Source organism: Pseudorca crassidens, chromosome 13, assembly GCF_039906515.1.
Source record: "Pseudorca crassidens isolate mPseCra1 chromosome 13, mPseCra1.hap1, whole genome shotgun sequence".
Lineage (NCBI taxonomy): Eukaryota > Metazoa > Chordata > Mammalia > Artiodactyla > Delphinidae > Pseudorca > Pseudorca crassidens.
In genome coordinates this window covers 20,050,141-20,070,578 of record NC_090308.1, presented here as the reverse complement: position 1 = coordinate 20,070,578, position 20,438 = coordinate 20,050,141, and the positions used below count along the sequence as shown (strand labels likewise).

The 20,438-nt window shown below is 37.2% G+C and overlaps 1 protein-coding gene across 12 annotated transcripts in view; it reads left to right on the top strand.

Moving 5' to 3' along the window:
- The window catches only part of UTRN (utrophin), a 492,142-nt gene that overhangs the window by 341,975 nt on the left and 129,729 nt on the right, over positions 1–20,438 (top strand). For all 12 annotated transcript variants that reach the window (XM_067701862.1, XM_067701864.1, XM_067701861.1 and 9 more), the window contains one exon: positions 10,828–10,984. In XM_067701862.1, coding sequence (XP_067557963.1) covers positions 10,828–10,984 — 157 coding nt within the window. The remainder of the gene's footprint in view (positions 1–10,827; positions 10,985–20,438) is intronic.

The following is a 20,438-nucleotide window of genomic DNA, read 5'->3' as shown; positions in this document are numbered from 1 at the left end:
AGTGGTAACTTTCACTTCAGATGATCATCAAAGGCTTCATGAAAGAGATGATAACTAAGCTGAGCCTTGAAAGGTGTATAGTTTTCCCCAGATGGACTGGATGAGGATTGGAGAAAGATATCTAAGCAGGAGGCCAGAAATAACACTGTGTGTTCATGGAGCAGTTAAGAAGTTCAGTCTGACTGAGAATAGAATTTGCTGATGATGTAGAGGGGAAAGACTGTGACTAGAGAAAAAGGTGAGGAGGGAGGTAAGACACAAATCATGGAACACCTGTGTGTACCATGCTCCATTCCACTGGTAATGGAATTTGAAAATTTTTAGGTGGCATGATTAGACTTAAGCTTTGGAAATATCCCTCCCACACAATTATGGAGAGTGCATTATTAGATGAGAAAAGTTCTAAAGACAAGGAGAGCTGTTGAAGAGACCCTTTCAGAGATATACCCAAGAGTGGAATTGCTGGATCGTATGATAGTTCTATTTTTAATTTTTTGAAGTACCGTTAAACTGTTTTCCATAGTCGCTGCACCATTTTACATTCCCACCAAGAGTGCACAAGGGTTCCCTTTTCTCCATGTCCTCACCAACACTTGTTATTTCTTGTCTTTTTGACCATAGCTATTCTGAAAGTTGTGAGGTGATATCTCATTGTGGATTTGATTTGCATTTTCCTGATGATTTTCCTCTACGTTGAACATATTTTCATGTGTCTGTTGGACATCTGTATGTCTTCTTTCGAAAAATGCCTATCAGGTTCTCTGCCCATTTTTAAATCAGATTGTTTTTGTATTGAGTTGTGTGAGTTCTTTATATATTTGGGGTATTAACCCCTTATGGGACATATCATAGGCAAATATCTTTTCCCATTCGGTAGATTACCTTTCCATTTTGTTGATGGTTTCCTTCTCTGTGCAAAAATTTTTTAGTTTGATTAGATCCCATTCCTTTATTTTTGCTTTTGTTGCCTTTGCCTAAGGAGACAAATGCAAAATATATATATATATATATATTGCTAAGACCAACAAAGAGTGTACTGCATAGATGTTTTCTTCTAGGAGTTTTATGTTTTCAGGTCTTACAGTTAAGTCTTTAATCCATTTTGAGTTTATTTTTGTATACGGTGTGAGAAAATGGTCTAGTTTCATTTTTTCACTTGTAGCTGTCCAGTTTTCCCAACACTACTTATTGAAGAGACTGTCTTTTCCCCATTGTGTAGTCTTCCCTCTTTTGTTGTAGATTTAATTGACCATATGTGCATGGGCTTATTTCTGGGCTGTCTATTCTGTTCCATTGATCTGTGCTTCTGTTTCTGTGCCAGTACCATACTATTTTGATTACAGTCGCTTTGGGTATTGAGACAAAGAAAATGAAAACACTGCTTTGAAAAGATATATGCACCCCATTGTTCATAGCACCATTATTTACAATAGCCATGACATGGAAACAGTTTGCAACTGCTCATCAACAGTTGAATGCATAAAGAAGATTTTATATATATATATATTTTTATATATATATATATATATACACATACAATGGAATATATATATATGCATATATATGTATATATATGTGTTTGTATATATGTGTGTGTGTGTATATACATATATATATATATATATATATATATATAAAAAATGGAATATTAGCCATAAAAAAAAGAATGACATTTTACCATTTGTGACAGCATGGATGGACCTGGAGGGTATTATACTTACTGAAATAAGTAAGACAAAGACAAATACTGTATGTTTTCACTTACATGTGGAATCTAGAAAATTAAACAATTGAACAAATATAACAAAACAGAAACAGACTCACAGATACAGAGAACAAACTAGCGGTTACCAGAGGGGAGTGGGGGAGGGGCAACATAGGTGAAGGGAATTAAGGTATAAAACAAATAAGTTTCAAGGATGCAATGTACAGAACAGGGAATATAGTCAGTATTTTATAATAACTGTATGGAGTGTAATCAATAAAAATATTGAATTACTATGTTGTACACCTGACACTGATGTTATATGTCAATCATATCGCAATTAAAAAAATGATAAAACGGTTTATTATTCTTAGTAATGGGCCCTCATATAGTAAGCACACCTCAGAGAGAAGTGGTACAGGATGCATTTAATACTCTGGAGCTAGACTGCCTAGTAAGTTTAAACACTAGTTTTGTTCCTTGGCAGCTGTGACACTGCGGGGAGGTTACTTGGCCAATATGTATTTCCTCCTGTGCAAAATAGGGATAATAGGAGTAACTTCCTCATAGAGTCATCATGAATAGTTGATTTAATTAGCCTTTATAAAGTACCTAAAACAGTGGCACATGGTAAGCACTAAATAATTGTTAACTATTATTATTACTCTCATTGATTACCATTATGTTTGGAACTAATTAGTTCAGAAGACATAGAAATTCTCCCTACCCCGTCTTGTTTCTTAATCACTAATATTGGGAATTTCTGAGAAGGTCCCCAACAAGTAGCATCCCTCTTTCTTGGCTGGATTCAGAAGAAATAGGAAACAAAAGTAAGGAAAAGTGAGAACAACAGTGTCATGTTAATTACTGACAGAGGCTAGGCTGGAGGAGGTGCTTAGAGTAAGAGCTAAATGGGGCTGTTAACCGGACTCCAGAAGTAGGCAGAATTCCCAGCAGTCACTGGACAATGTGGCCTCCCATGTGGGAAACCCTGCATGGAAGAGTAGAAAAGAACTCAGTCTCTGCAGACTTGTTCTCAAAAGGCAAGAGTGAGCTGAGCTAAGTAGATCAAGTTATTCCCCAAATCTACAAATCAGATTCCTCACTCTACCTCTGCAGGGACAGAGAGAGTGAAAGGGTGGAGAAGAGGCCAGGAATGTACTTAGTGAGAAAACCCCTTCCCAAGGAGCTGGGGTGTGGAGGTGTTCTCATTAACAAAAACGTGAAGTAACTTCCCCCACAGCCAGCTGCCTCCTTCAGTCCTTACTGAAAATGTTGCTTGCTGAGTGTACTATGAATTCCTGTTCCTCTGTTCTTTCCTCTCATTCCTTTAAAGTATAGTCACACTTGCACTGGCTTCTATTGTGAACAACTTCTCCTATGTCTTTAATATTTGTTTAAACTCTCCCATCACTCTTCTCTATAATTGAAAGTTGACTGTCCCCTTAATTGCCTGCTTTACTTGAAACACTCTTTAATAGAGTTCAGTTTTCCCATTTTCCTCACCTGGCAGTCAACAGGAACATTCTGAATATTTAACAACTACTATGGACACCAAGTAGAATGCTAGCCATAAACTCCCAGTATGGCGCCAGCAGACACTGGCTGAACAGCAGCCCTGCGCACAGGGATAAGAGGGAAAGTTGGCAGCCTCACTGCTATTTCTTAAGCATTGCTTCTCCATCTCTCAACAGCTTGTCGTTAGAAGTGGATACATCTATTATTTTACCCTCTCATCATCTTATTCCTGCTTCCTCCTGATGTATAGGACACTCTTCTACTTTACTCATTGATTTGAGCTTCTGACTTCCTTTTTACTCTGCATCTTTTCCTCACTTATCATCCTTGGTGTCGACATCTCTACTGATAACTCTGTATATTTTGACTTCTCAGTTTCTTCTTACTTTATCTCTAAATGCTTTTATCCCTATTTTGTTTCTAAGCCTGATAAATCTGCCCAGGCCTAGGACTTAGTTGACATCCCATGTTATCTTGGCATCTCTGGGATAAGCAATCTCAGGAGACCAGGGGCAAATTGTTTTCAGAGCACACATTTTATTTTTTTACATCCCACCTGGCCATGCACATCTGAGTGCCATTGATTTTGCCATGTTAGTTGGAGAAGAGCCCTCTGTTTTAGCAAATCAGGATTGTTTAGAACATCATCAGTAAAACAACTCTCCTTCACATTAGAGTTATGTATTTTATGAAGAGGACCTTCTTTCATTAGCTTCATATGTACCAGGACCACCTATATGCTATCCCCTAACTTTGCAGTTTTATTCTGTATATATAATTTGTCTACAATATTCTAACTAGATTGTTTAAAAATGCACATGCTCTAATATTTTCAGCTGAGGAATTCCTAGCTTTCTTTTTATTTTTCCTTCATCTTCCCAAACCTACACACCTTTCTCCTTATCTTTAGTTGCTTAAACCCTTCCGCTTTTCAGACTTCATCAACCCCATCTACCCAGCTTCGATTTCATTATAAACCATTTCAGTAATGTCAGGACCTTGAAATTCCTCTCCCCCTTGAAATTCCTGTCTGCTTTTCCAATCGCTGATGCTCTGATAATCATACCCTCCCTATCCCCTGATCTAAATTCTGGGCTTCCTAGTGTTGCACTGGAAAGTGAAAAATGATAACATTTCTTCAACTGAGACTTGACAGTTTCTACTTAGAATTGCTATTGCAATTCTGAATGATTTTCTATCATAATCACCACTATCCCTAATTTTTAAAGATTTCGATTCCTCATTGGCTCCCAAAACCTCTCAAAATCTCCCTCTCTGCGTGCAGCCTTGCTTCATTCTTTTCTGAGAATAAGGCCATCAGATAGCTGTCCCTTCTGTGCATTCTGTATTTCAAATTGTGCTTTCATTGTGCTAAAATCAGTATTGTCATGGCCGGGAATATTTGCTGCAATTTATCATCATTTTTAGAAAAGAGACTATCTGTCAAAGATCATAATAACAGCCAATATTTATTGAACATTCACTGTGTCTATGTGAAATGCTTGACGTTACCTCCATTGACCACGGCGTGATCATTGGAACTACGGAATTACATGTGACTCAGAGCCTTGGGTTAATATCTTAAGTACTATTTTCCAGTCTTTTCGGTTAACTTTTTTATTTTTTATTTATCTATATTTTGGGGTGTGTTGGGTCTTAGTTGCAGCACGCAGGATTTTCGTTGAGGCTTGTGGGATCTTTCGCTGTGGCACGTGGGCTTCTCTCTAGTTGTGGCGTGCAGGCTCTGTAGTTGTGGCGCAAGGGTTCCAGAGCACACAGGCTGTCTCGTTAAGGTGCGTGAGCTCAGTAGCTGTGGCGCACGGGCTTAGTTGCCCCGCGGCATGTGGGATCCCAGTTCCCTGACCAGGGATCGAACCTGTGTGCCCTGCATTGGAAGGCCGATTCTTTACTGCTGGACCACCAGGGAAGTCCCTTTTTGGATAACTTTGATCACACTTTTAAAATACGGAAATCTAATTTACCAACTATTCTTTTGCAATCAAAAAACAATACATACAAGTCTGTATTCCACTTAGATCGATATAAGCAAAGATAGTGATTTGAAACCTGAGCTAGAAGATAGGCTCTTAGGAACTGTTAACAATGTTTTTTACTCCCTGGAAAAATGTGAATTGGAAATTACTAATAAATTCAGTAATGTGAAGGCCATGGCTTAAACTTATATGTTAAATTTGTATAATTTAGGATTATGTTAATTAAATATCTACTTATCAGCTTAATGTTGAATATGTTAATGTTTAATATGGATCCTTATTAACTTACGGTTTCAAAGGCCAGTGAAATTCTCAAATCTAATGAAAACAGGGTTCAAAGATAAAATTCTATCTTCCCTTTCTTTTATGAGCCTCTGAAAGATTCAGAGCACCTTTTTAGAGGCCCTTAGAGGAGATTAACCTTTAACATCATCATTACATCTAACGTTATCACACTTTTACAATGTCATTGACACCACTTTTAACTTTAGGTAGTTGATTTTGCTAACCATATTGTAAAACTTCTAAAATTTTTTTTCTCAGATCTCATAGAGGAAAATTCTGCAGCTTTCCTTCTTGTTTTCCTCTGGCTCAGTGCTTTTCGGTAGAACTTTCTACAATGATGGAAATGTTCTGTATCTGCACTGTTCGGTACAGTAACCACTAGCCATATGTGGCATGTTGAGCAGTTGAAATGTGGCTAGTGCAACTGGTGAACTGAATTTCCTATTTTACTTATTTTAGTTAACTGAAGCTTTAAATTGAAATAGGCACATATTGCTGGTGACTACAATATTGGAAGCACAGCTTTGGTGTTCTTTTCAGAACAGACTGAATTCTGAGGACTCTACTTTTTTCTCCTAGTCAGTCTTAATTCCTTTTCTGGGAGCAGAAATAATCCCCTTTTAATGTTACTGGTTATTCTTGCACTAATGGAGGTATTTTCTTTCACTATAACTCAATTTGTAACCTATGGGTATTACCATAAAATAAAAGTTTCTTTGTAGTAAGAATGCCAACATGGGTATTTAATTCTGTGCATTTCTTCCTTGCACCATAGGGGATAGTATATCTTTACTCCTCTTAATTTGGGTCATCAAATTCTTTGGCAGGCCTACCACTTTTCAAATGTATCTTTACTTGTCTACAAATATACCTTGGCAGTTTCTATCTGCCCTCTTAAGTGCTGTCCATGATGAGAGCAACATAGTGGAAAGAGATTAGAATTTAGTGTGGATTCCAGATTCTCACCATGGCTTCCTGAGCAAGTTCTTCCTTCTCTGAGCTGTAGTTGCCTCAGAGAGTTGTTGTGAGGTTTCCTATCTCAGAGTATATTTGGTTTACTTGTCTTCCCCCTAACTTGACCCTAGAGCCTTCTATTTCTGAACCAGTGTAGTGCCTGACATCAGAGTGGGTGCTCCATCGATGTTTGGCTTTATTGAAAAACTGAAAAACTGTATTTTATTTTAATAAGTGCTCCTCTTACTCATTCACACTGTTTGCTCTCTTTTTGGATCTGTACTTCGGGAGAAGGGATTAAAAACTTCTTTGAAGAAACATGAAAGGTAGAGGCTTTTGGTGATTTAAAATAGATATTAATATTAATACATAGTTTTCTCCATAGTTGCTTTTCTACAATATTTAAATGATGAGGTGCCATTTTTATGGATGTTTATGTTCAAAAAGTTTTCATATTATAGTTTTAAAAATAACTGGTCATTTAAAAATGTTTAGAGAGTTGTAAAATAGATGACTTAATCTAAAAAGAATTAACTTGTGTGAAGCATTTTCTGAAGTAGACATCACCCTGAGTTGCTAATACATGCAGTGAAAGTATCTATTGCTTTGCACATGTCAGGTACCCAAAGAATGAACTGAAGCAAATGAGAGGATAATAAAGTCTCTTATCCAAAATGTGAGTGCCCACAGATATGTGTTAGATAAAGAAACGTTTTAAGTGAAGATTCTGAAAGCATGATTGATGACTGCTTAACTGTAATCTTGGGGAAATATAAGCCTCAGAATGTTTCAAGTAAAACTGAAAAAGTACAACTATACCAAACACAAATGTAAGGTTTCTTTTTGCAAAGCATTCAACCCCGTGCCCAAGAAAAGGCTTTCATCTTGAAAGATGAAAGAATTAAATTGAAACTAGGACACTGAAGGCTACTACAGAAGCATGCTTTTATTTGGGCATATGGTAGTAATCCACCAAACACATATTTATAATCTATCAGAGAATAACCAGAACAGATTTTCCCAGCAGAGAATCTGTCACATCAGTTTGCTTTTTACTATGGAAAAAGAAAGATATAGAGAAGCACATAGACCAATGTTATCTTTTTTATTTCGAAGTCCCTTTAGTATCTCGCTGAAAAGAGTATTGCCTTCATCTTTATAAATAGTTCTTCAATGCTGAATGCCATAGATTTCAATGATCAGTTTCATTATTTCTGTGCAGTCAAAAAGTAAACTGCATTGGAAAAGACATTATCATGTTCTTCAATACAATGAGTGTGTAAATAGATGTCATAGGAATGTAATGTCTGGTTTGGTTATTGATTAAAGAGTTAAACTATAGACATTGAAGATGCAGGATCAAATAATCTGAAATAAGAGGTCAGGGTGTGTGCATAAGTGTTTTGCACACAAAGACACTCAAGCACTTCTTGATTGACTAAAGACTTCTGATTTCTAGCTGTTATTTATTTATCAATATTCATTATTTTTAAATATTTTATTTATTTATTTATTGGCTGCGTTGGGTCTTTGTTGCTGCGCGTGTACTTTTCTCTAGTTGCGGCGAGTGGGGTCTACTCTTCATTGCGGTGTGCAGGCTTTTCATTGTGGTGGCTTCTCTTGTTGCAGAGCACAGGCTCTAGGGGTGCAGGCTTCAGTAGTTGTGGCGCACGGGCTCAGTAGTTGTGCTCGCGGGCTCTAGACCGCAGGCTCAGTAGTTGTGGTGCACAGGCTTAGTTGCTGCACGGCATGTGGGATCTTCCCAGACCAGGGGTCGAACCCATGACCCCTGCATTGGCAGGTGGATTCTTAACCACTGCGCCACCTGGGAAGTCCAGTATTTATTTTTTGGATTTAAAAATACTGGAAAGAAATTGCACCAACTCATTCAAATATACTGAGGACAAAATGCTTTGTAACTGGAAGAGAGAATTTTCAGTTAATATACTTGAAATTATTTAGTTCTGTTCTTTGCCAAGTAAAAGTATTGTTTATCAGGGACATATTTGGCCTAAAATTAATCAGTATGAACACAGAAAAGTTGGCCCTCAAACAGAATCAGGATCTCATTAAAGCATTTGTAATGTGAGGTTAATCATAGCACCTGTAGAATGAACAGAAAAGACTGTAAGTACAAGAGAATAAAATAGAATTTCAAATTATAATTATGATACCTCAAACTTTTTTCTGTACTCCTTTTTTTTTTTTCTTTTCTTTTTGTGTGGTACGCGGGCCTCTCACTGTTGTGGCTTCTCCCGTTGCGGAGCACAGGCTCCGGACGCGCAGGCTCAGCGGCCAAGGCTCACGGGCCCAGCCGCTCCGCGGCACGTGGGATCTTTCCGGACCGGGGCACGGACCCGCGTTCCCTGCATCGGCAGGCAGACTCTCAACCACTGCGCCACCAGGAAAGCCCCTGTACTCCTAACTTTTTTTATTTGCGGTACGCGGGCCTCTCACTGTTGTGGCCTCTCCTGTTGCGGAGCACAGGCTCCGGACGCTCAGGCTCAGCGGCCATGGCTCACGGGCCCAGCCACTCCACGGCATGTGGGATCTTCCCGAACCAGGGCACGAACCCGTAACCCCTGCATCGGCAGGCAGACTCTCAACCACCGCGCCACCAGGAAGCCCACATGGTATTTTAGAGATATGCAGAACTCCCATTTTTTTCTTTTAGCCAGGAATATTGGCTGATAGACTATGGTCATTGTTTTAGGAATTAGAGATGAACTAAAGATCAGAGATACATAGTTGTTCTTCTGGGAAACATTATGAACTTTTAAACAAGACTTATGATATTGTTGAATATCCACTGCTGGGAATACCACCTAATGTGATCAGTGGGGAAATATTTTTTTGAATGAACTATAGCAGAGCTATTAGCTTTGAGACAAAGACTCAAGTAGGTCAGATGTCCAAAAAGGAAATTCCTGATAGGTCTGAGGGGCAGTAGTTGCTGTGCTTGGTTGAGTTGTTTCATATCACTCAGTAAAGGAGCAATTTTGTGGAAGTGGGGATCATAAGCCAATGTTAAGGTGAACGTTGTGGTATGAGAGGATGTGAAACATGGTCAACAGAGATTTCTTGTACCTGGGGTTGCCCCAAATGAGTCATCTTTTGCTATCATAAATCTTTAGTCTTTGGAAGCTGTTGTGTAACAAGGCTTATGTCTGTCTCCATCAGCCTTGCCCCTTTCATTCTGAAAGGTTATGGACAGTCAAGACAATTCCATTTCATGCAGTTTAGCATGTAAGTCCACATTTATGGTCTGTCCACTGGGGTGATGCAAGATTGAGGAAACACTGATTCCTTGAGTCTCTCGAGTTGTTTTTGACTTACTTATCTTTTTAAATCCAACTCATGTGGTGTGGGCTTGAGGCAGGGCTTTCTCCATGGCTTTGGGCTTTCTCCAAGGATCTAGCAGGAGCAACTAGCAAACTTGTTTCTTATTTACTTTTCTATTTTCAAAGGCTTTATTCTTATTGAAGGCTTCATCACATAAAAAATATTTTTCCTAAACATAGTTCCCTAATTATGAAGTTCATAATTTAAAAACCTGAAGATACTTTTCTGTGCTAAAAACAGAAATTATTATTGAAACAAAGACCTCATCTTTGAATCCGAGTATAAAGTACTGCAGTGATTTCTGCTCAGTTGTTTTCTATTCATAACATTTGTCACTGGACATCAGTCAGCCATGAGCCAAATAGTGTTCTGTCCAAGTAATCCTTTATTGTTTTTCAACTTTTTGAGATAAATGTTGGTGATGTTCTGCTTTCAGTAATTTATTTGAATACAAGAGAAATCAAGACATTAGTAATTTTCCCCCCTCAAATTAGCTTTTTTGGAAGGAAAAATCATACGAGCCTGTTGCATATACTCAATTAGTACAAAAATATATAAAAATTAAGCGTTTATGGTGTTCTCAGTAGTAACTGCATCTGGTGTGTATCTTTCTAAAAATTTTATATGCGTATGATTTCTTCTCTATCCGTCTCTTTGTATATATAGATGAAATGAGAAAAAAGTTACATTTGAATGTGCATATATACTATACATAAACTACTGAAACTTGCTTAAATAATTTTGCATTATATCATGGACATTCTTCTTGAGAGCCTCATATTGATGCCTTTGTGGTGTGGAGGTGTATGTTTTAACTTTTGACAGATATTACCAACATATCCTTAATATTCTAGCTTATTCGAAATAACTGTTTCTTACAGGAAGTATATATTCTTTTTACAAAGTTTCAGCCTCCTTCTTAGACGTGAGCATTAGTTGGTTGTACATGATTATTAGGCTAAAGGAAGGTACATAGTTTTTTGGATCCGTTTCAAATGTCTAAATGTGGTCAGCATTATCTTTTCACAGGGCTCATTTGGAGGCCAGTGCTGAGAAGTGGAACAGGTTGCTGACGTCTTTAGAAGAACTGATCAAATGGCTGAATATGAAAGATGAAGAGCTTAGAAAACAAATGCCTATTGGAGGGGATGTCCCAGCCTTACAACTCCAGTATGATCATTGTAAAGTAAGTTGATCACATACGGTGGGTTCCTTTTTTTCATTCATTTTGATTTTGGTGAAGTAAGTACTCAAAATAAAATAAATATGTGAGTGGAACCAATTATGACAGGTTTTTTTCCTCCTCTGTTCCTAATTATCAGTATTTAGGCATTTTATTCAAATTGCATGCATCGCTCCCTTTTTATTCAAATTAAGTTTTCTCTTCATATTTAACTGAAGGTTTTTTCAAACGTTGCAGGTATCTAAAGCACTATATTGCTTTTAGCTGATCATGAAATTTATCTATTTCTAATAGATTTTAAAATAATATATTGGGGGAAATTTTACTGTAAGTTAATCTTAAATTCAGAAGTTATAGAGTCATAAAGAATTATATACTATCTTGTTTTATTAAATGAAAGTAGAAAAAATAAGGACTTGTAGTAGTAAGAAAATAGAATAGATATTAATCTGAAAGCAAATGAAGACCGTTGTATTTAAGATCATTCTATGGGTTTTGCGGGGTTTTTGTCTGAACTTAGACCCTTTTTGTCACATTTTTATTCTGCTCAAATATCTATCTCTATGCAAATTTGTACTTTTACTCTGAAAAGCAGATATACTGAAGTTATCAACTAACATGTTAATTCTTATAACCTTGTATTATTTAAATTCTTTGCCTCATTAACTTTGCATTCATTTATATAATATATCTTCATACCCATTTTCTCATATATCACCTTATTTTGTTATATTTTTTCCTCTTCACATGCAACGCAAGTTCTTCTTCTAAATCTGTACATTTTAATGTGTTGTTAGAACTCTGTTCTCATTTAAAAAATGACAGATGCTAACACATGCTTCTTCTAAAGGAAGACATCCTCTATATTATAAGTTCCTTCAATACAGAATGATAAGACCTTGAAATTTATCTTATTTTTAAGGCTTGTGACCAGGTTATTCAAGTTACCATTTGGGTAAATTTTCTCTTTGTACTTGAAAAGAGAATATGATAGAGAAATAGCTCTAAGATTAAAATAAAAAAGGAAGACACTGTTGGTATGTAATATGCAAAAAATAATAATGATGATAGAAGATTTAAAATTACTGATTTAAGAAAGTCAGTTTCTCCTTACTTTTTACAGTTTTCCCTTCTATTAATTATTATATACCCTTTTTGAGGATTCAGGTATTAGTGATGAAGTAGAATAATGCAAAGCTCTTCTAATAGAAGTGCTTTGTTAAGGAATAAAATGTGCTTGTGACCATATGCTACCATTTTGATTAAAACTGAAATCTTGAGGTAGGAAATGATCGTCTACTTCTAGCTTTAACAAGAGAAGTGCGCATTGACATTTGCTGGCCATGTTCTAACTCCTGCTCCCACCAAGGTTACCCTGTTTTAGATTGTGTTTTGTTCTGTCTTAGGGTGCAGTTGCTCTGCTTCAACCCTCTGGACCCAGGCAGTTAGATAATAAAGATAATATTGATAATGATGCTGATGATAATGTCAGTTCGTTCATTCAGCAAGTATCTGAGTGCCTAATATGCATCAGGCACTATTCTAGGCACTGGTGAATCAACAAATGAACATAAGTTCTTGCCTGGTTCTGAGCGATACAGACATCCAACCAATAAGCAATAAATATATAATATATCCCATGGTAGTAAGTGCCATGAAAAAAGTAAAGCAAGGTCAAGGAGAGAGAGCAGGAGGGGATAGTATAGGCAGCAGAAGTGTTACTTTATGTGGAGAAGCTTAGGAAAGTGCCGTGAGTGGGGTGATTTTCAAATAGAGACCTGAAGTTCAGGAGTTCAGGAATGTAGTTCAGTAATCCAAGTGGGGGATGGCAATGACTTGGACAAGGATATCCCAGTGGAGATAGTAAGAAGTAACTGGTTCCTGAATATATTTGGAAATAACAACAGGATTTGCTTATGGATTAGTTGCATGGGCTGGGAGAAAAAGAGAAGAGATGTAGTGTCAGGAGTCAAAGATTTTTGGACAAAGCAAATGGAAGAATGGAAGTATCATTCAGAGAGATGTGGGAAACTGCTGGATGAGCAGTCTGGGGAGGAAGTTTAAGAGTTTGTTTTTTGACATTTTAAGCTTAAGATGCTTATTAGGCAGTTAGATATACAAGTCTGATATTGAGGGAAAGGTCAACAAATCAAAATTATCGGCATATATATTAGCCGTGGAAATGGATGAGATGATCCAGGGAGTCAAGAATTCCAAGACATGAGCCCTGAGACACCCTGCCTTTAAAGGTTGGGAAGATGAGGAGACTGAGAAGGCAGAGCCAGAGGGTAGAAGAGTCAAGAGAGAACAGAGTCTAGGACATCAGAGGCAGAAAGTGTTTCATAAAGGAGGGTGTAATCACGGGGATCCAAGATTGCTGAGAGGCAGAATAAGATGAGAACAGAAAAGTGACCATCTGTAGACAGTCTTGTTGACCTTGACAAGAGTCATTTCAATGGTGTGGTGAAGTTGGAAGCCTGATTGGTGTAGATTCAAGACAGAATATGAGCAGAAGGAGTATAGAGAGCCCTTTCAAGGATTTTTACAACAAAGGAAACAAAGAAATGAAACAGTAGCTGGAGGGAGAACGTGAGGTCAAGTAATGGTTTTGTAAAGTTGGAGAATAATTCAACATGTTTCTACGATGATGGGAATGATCCTGTAAAGCAGGAAAAATCAGTGACGCAGGAGGGAGGGTACCACATAGGAGCAGTAATAGGGTGGGATCTAGTGCACAAGTGGAACCATTTGTATTAGGTAGAAGAGCTCATCCAGTCTAACAGGAAGAAATGTGGAATATATGGGTACAGATGAAGGTAGATTGGTACATGTGGGTGTGGGAACATATAGATGTTCTCTTTCTATTGTCTCTGTTTTCTCAGTGAAATAAGATGAAAGGTCAACAACTGAATATAATAAGAAGAGGGAAGAAGATGTGGACATCTGAGGAGAGGGGAGGTAGAAAATGTAGTGTAAAAGTGGGTGCATCGATAAACTAGGAAATATACCAAGACCGCAGGGCAGCGTAACAGGCCGACCTGGAGTCAGTGCTCATGAACTTAAGGTGAGAACAGCCAGTGTGAATGTTTTTCTTCATCCATGTTTAGTTGCTCCAGTGAAGGTGAGGAATTAATTGGAGAGCTGAACTGGAACAAGCAAATGTGATGGAGTAAGAGAGGGGCCAGGGAGTTACAGAAATACAAGGGAGTTGTATAATGGGTGCTCGTGGGATTGAGGCTGGCTAAGGGGAGATGTGAGGATATGGGAGATGTGAGGGGCAGTAAAGCAGTGTTCAAAGTCAGCGCTTCGGGGGGCTGAAGAATTGTTCAAATTGGGAAACTGGGAGCACGTTCTATAAAGAAAACAGGTGGTGGTCAGAGAAGGGACGCTAAAGTCGAATTTATGGAGGGGTGCATTTATGGTTTATGACAACATCCAGTGTCTTTTTGCTAAAATGAGCTGTGCGAGTTGGGTGGAGAATAAGGTCTTAGAGGAGAGCAGGTTGAGGAGCTGAGAGGCTGGGTAGTGGAAGGATTGTCTGTGTGGATAATAAAATCACCAGGACCATGAGAGAGAGCCAGATGTCAAAATGATGATGAAAGAAGGAAGGGTAATGGTGATATAGTTTAGAATTCTAATATAAAGATGATGTTTTCATATTCCATTAATCCTTTGAGTCTTAAAACTACTCAAAATCCCCTTGGTTGGGGATGGAGGAGGGGAGTAGTGTAAGTTGGATATAGATTGTCCCTGCTTTCTAGATTTCTTGGCGCCTCGTTCTAGACTTTCTCAGGTTACTTCTTTATCACAATAGCTATCATTTAGCACATTGTGCATGATCCAGACTACCGTTGAGGGATTTTTCTTATCAGTAAGTCAAGAGTTTCCATTTAACAGTCTGTACTTCTTTAACTTTCTGAGTTATGTATTAGATGATTTATAGGAATAGCCCAGATTTTCTGAGTATGTGTTCTCACTCACTGTTATATCCTCACTGGAAATAGTCCTTTGTAGAGGTTTGTGTTGATTCTAGATTCTAGAACATATTTTATCATAGTCTGCCTTCCAATTTATCAATGATCCAAAACTATAAGTGTTCTTAATATTATATATTATTAACGTTTGTCGAAAGCTTCATATTTAACTCTGAGAACTAAGCAGGCTAAGATGCTAGGAGATATAAATTATGGAATAGTGTTCAGAGTAAGTTTGTGGAGACGTGTGTTAGTTTCCTAAGGCCACCATAATAAAGCTCATAAACAGGTGGTTCAAACAACAGAAATTTATTTTCTCATAATTCTGGAGGCTAGAAGTTTGAAATCAAGATGTAAGCAGAGCTGGTTTCCTATAAGGGCCCTCTCCTTGGCTTGTAGATGGCCGTCTTCTCCCTGAGTCTTCACACGGTGAAGTCTTAAAACTGCTCAAAATACCCTCTTTTTATTAGGACCCCAGTCATATCGGATTAGGACCCACCCTAATGAATGTCCTCCTTTTAACTTGATTACCTCTTGAAAAACCCTATCTCCAAATACAGTCACATTCTGTCATAAGTAACCTTCTTTCCCAACTGCCAAGAGTAATGTTTCTAATTGCTATAAATTATTACAAGGAGGGCAAATCACTATAGTTAGTACAATCAATCAGGGTAATATTTAAAGATGTGACACCTACCTGTAGTAGTTTACCTTTCTTACTGAACTTTGCCAGCTATAGGCATTGTATAGTCTAACTGTAGTGGAACCTCAGCCTTGCTCATGTTCTAACCTAATTCTCTAATTTATCCTCAATCTTTTCTTAAAATCAAAATCCATTTGGGTGTACATGTGGTAGCTCTATGTTTCAGGCAAGATTTTTCTTTCCCATGTCCTTAGAGATATCTTTTCCCCTGGTCTTCTGATTTTTTTTAGCAGGGAAAATCTTATGTGTGTCTGTGTGTGTGCAAATGAGTGTGTACAACTTAGAATTGTCAATTATTAGGATTGAAAGGAACCCAAGAAATAATTCAGTCCAATCCCCTTATTTATAGTGGAAGCAAATGAGAGGCATATGATTTAATGATATCTGAGTTTTCCTTCCTCCTTCCTTCACTTCCAGCAAATACTTATCATTTACTTAGTGTCTGGCAGTTTCTAAGACACCAGAAGGACACAGGTACAGAAAACAGACACAGTCCCTGTCCGCATGGAGCCTCCAGTCAGGGAGAGCCTATGTTTGTAGCTCTCAAACTTACAGTTCCTGTGTCTTCTCTGTGCTATGAGGAATCATTGCCAACAAGGTTTGTGGCTGAGCTGTGAACTGCACATTGCTGTCCCAAGTCTCTGGTTGTCTGCCTAACCACCCATTTCTCTAATCCCCTACTTTGGTCCCTTGCTTATAATGCAGGCATGTTTTCAGTTCGTGTGCACATTTATTACCAATCTTTTTTGCTTAAGGGATTGTAGAATTCTCTTCAATTATAACATTATGTTGTAGCTTTAAACAGAACATAAAATAATTTTAAACTAATTTTTTCACAGATACGTTTAGCATTAAATGTAGCATTTAGTCTTTTTCTTTTCATTTTTTCTTTTATTACAAACTTTGTAATTTTTTTCTGACTTCTTGGTATTTAAGTCTCTGTCACAATAAATTTTAAAAAATCTTTTTAACTTCAAAGAACGCTTGCCTTATGACTTCAAAGTATATACGTAGTTAGAACAATCAAAATCAACCCTTAAGTGGTTTGATACTGATATTAGGCAAGATATTTTGTTCTCTAAAATTTTCCCATAGAAAGAGGGGACCTTGTATTTGATTTCAAACTCATTCTCTCATTTTACAGGTGGCTATCTGACTTACTTTATTTTGAACCACACACTACTGTTTAAGGAAGTTGAATTAATTTGACATAATCTCTCCAAGCTCAATTAGAATATCTTGAGATTACTAGATGGATTTCTTTTTAAATACGAGGCAAAGAAGTTTAACTCTGATTTGTTAATTATTCCAGGAGATATGATCACATAAATGCAAGTCTTGAATATCGTTGTACACAAGTCTTGTAAAGATCAATTTAGAAAGAGATACCATATGTTCTTCTGCTATGGACAAGACAAACACACATCTGCCAGATACATCTGAAAACCACCTGTGCTGATGTTACACTTAATTAACACTTAAGTTTTACATTAAAATTTTCAGTGATGTTGTTATATACAAACTAAAAAACAAGTCTATGTCTCAGAAGCTTAGGTGGATGTGGGGTTACTACATGCTGGAAAACTGTTAGGCGACTCAAAAGTCGCTTCCAGTGATATCAAAATCTGTTGTCAAGGAGTCATATGAAGAAAATAATTATAAGTAGATATCTGACTACTTAACGCATATCCTCAGCAGTGTTTGTTTTCAAGTTCACTGAAAACTTTTCTTTGGCTCTTCTCACTTGGATAGTGGTGTATTATTCTCTATTCTAGGCACCTTATGTTGGCCTTGTCTGTACAGAGTGATTGAACCTAGCACGTGGGCTTAGGTAGATCTGATTTCAATTCCCACCCCGCCTCCACACACTAGCCCTATAAACTAGGTGTTGGGGCATATTCTCCAATCTCTGCTATCCTGTTTCTGACCATCACTATGTATAAACCACTTAGCAGAGTACAAATAGTAAGTGTTCAATAAGCAATAGCTATTTGGGGTTATTCTTTAAACTAGGACTTATTTTATAGTATATTTTAAATTTTAGTTGCTCTGTGTCTGCATTTTGTATTTTTCCTTAGATTCACTATGTTTGGGCACTATAAGTTTTGACATCATAACATACACTTTTTGTGTTAGCCTATTGGTGCCTTAAAAAAACTTAAGACTCCTCAAATAATTGGATGAAGCCATTGAAGCAACAATATTTTTGAGAATTTATATGGGATAAGATATGAGCCTAGAGACTGGAAGGTGATTTATTTCTTGTTCTTAATAAAAGAAAACAGCTTATCATGGAAAGGCCAAACCCATGAGACACTTCTGCATGCACTGCCTTTAGTTAACTTATTAATGGCTAATAGGCAAATTATATATGTTTAACCATGAATCTAATTACCTTGAAAGGCAATATTTGAGTGTTTATAAGTAAAAGAACACAAATAGTATATATTATCTTACATTTGCATCTCTTTACCCTGGATCCAGTCTGCTTGCACCATCTGCAGATGGTTAAGAGACTCTGGTATCTCAGATATCGGTGTTCAGTCACCTCAGATACAAAGGGGTTGGTTTATGGGAACTCATATATTCTCAAAGTTTTCTGAGTCCCACATATATTTCTATACTCTAGTCCTTTATATGTACATCAGTGATTTAATGACACTTTTCACAACCTTTCTTTGATAATGGCAGTGCAAGTCACTTCATCATCCATCCATCCGTCCACCCCCACTATTCATGGAATGACGTATATGTTGCATTGATGCTGAATATACAGAGGGCAATAAGGCACAGCCTCCACTCCAGTGACGTATTTTAGTCATTCCTATACCTAAACGCTCTATGCTTGTGACTCTATCTAGAAAGAATATTATATATTTAAATGTTTAGGTGATGGCTCTGAGACTTCAAGGTCAGAGGTACTGTAAGGTCATACTTCAAAGCACCTCATCTGCTCAAACACCTAAGAATTATAGATAAAATGTAAAAAACAGAAAATCAAGCATGGCAAAATTGGGCTCCAAAATACAACAAACATTCCATAGACCAGAAACAAATCAGAAAAGCTAAGTAGTTAGTAGGGTTGATGCTTCTTGAAAAATGTAGCAGTCCTAGGCAATGAGCATGCAGAAAGCCCCACAGCAAAGGCTCAGCTCAAAAATCCACCTCATACAGTGAAGTGGGTGACTCACGGATTGGCATCTTTCCCTTCTGTTATGTAAATGTTCCAGGAACTGATATTATGAAACATCAATATGTTTTGGACCCTTAATTAAATACCTCTACTTTCTTGGATGTTTAAACCAGTGACTCAGAACATTAATAGATTTTCAGCCATAATGAATACTTTGTTCAATGTTTTAACAACCCATCACATAGGCAGACTTGTTAAAACATAATCATAATCATAAGTCAAAGTGCCTTGATGGTTGTTTGGCGTGAGACCTGGTCCACAGTAAATACTCAGTAAATGGTGGCTAATCTCATCTCACATAATTGCTGAGAATTTGTCTTGAAGTTTTGATCATTTTTGTTTTGTTTAAAACTGTCTAGGCTATATGGGTTGTTTTAATTAAACAAAACCATATTAATGTGTGCTATTTACTGTCCAGCAAAACTAGCCCCCCCATTACAATCTAGGGTCAACCTGTTAAATTAAACAGGAATCACATTCCAAACTTTTTAGGTATCTGGTAAACAACACAATCATATTTTTTTTTCTCACGTAGGTACAAATTTCATCCCATCAAATGTCAAAATAAATTACTACTTTAAAATATATAATATTTCTAATGACTTCTAGAATAAATTGATAGTTGAATTTTCCCACTTAATGACTTAAATTTGTAGTATCATTTAAAAAGTGTTTTGGAAAGTGAGGTCACTTATATGTAGCTTCACTTTCAAAAGTGTGAGATTATCATTCAATCAACGATTACTTAGAAAGCACCTATAATGCATGTAGCGTTCATTTGTAATGTTATGAATTTACTTGTCAGATACTTGTACATTGGATAAAATTGCAGATTCAGTTTTTGCTATTCAATTTGCACTTCATTTTCATAACAATGTACCTATTAACTTAGGTAGGAGCAGTTATCAGAGCTCTAACACCCTTTCTGCTGTATAATACATGTTTGACTTTAGAAAAGGAAATCACCAAGAATAATTGAAAGTGTATGATTCAGGTACAATATCTTAGGGGCTTTTCCATTCCTTCAGGGCTATTCTGTCCTTTGCTTTAAATTAAACCCAATTTAATTCCTATATTCAAACCTCATTATATAAGAATCAGGACATTTGGGCCTTAAACTGAATTGCCAAGATACATTTGCAAGCTTACTCATTAGAATAACATTGTCTTTAAAGCAGCAACACTCCACCATTAAATTTAGTTTCTGTGTGTGTGTGTGTGTGTGTGTGTGTGTGTGTGTGTGTTTTCTCCCTACTAAAGTAATCTGACACTCTGTCTGCAAACCTGAAATTTCAGTGTCTTGCTGTGTTATGAAATTACCTAATGAAAAATTGGCCTTCTTCTAAAATTGATTAAATTATTTCCCAAGTTCCCCTTCAGCCTCTGCCACCTATGTTGACTGCCTTCTTACTAAAAGCAGAGCCCCCTAAGGTCTGTTAGCAAAGTCTGTGTGAAGACCTGAAACAGCAGTTCTCTATGTGAGCCTGCACCTACCTGCCACACCTCATTCAGTTAACTGCATTTGTCTCCCAAGCCTGATGTGGGTAACTGGAACCTCACCCCAAAGGGTCATAGAATATCCGAGTT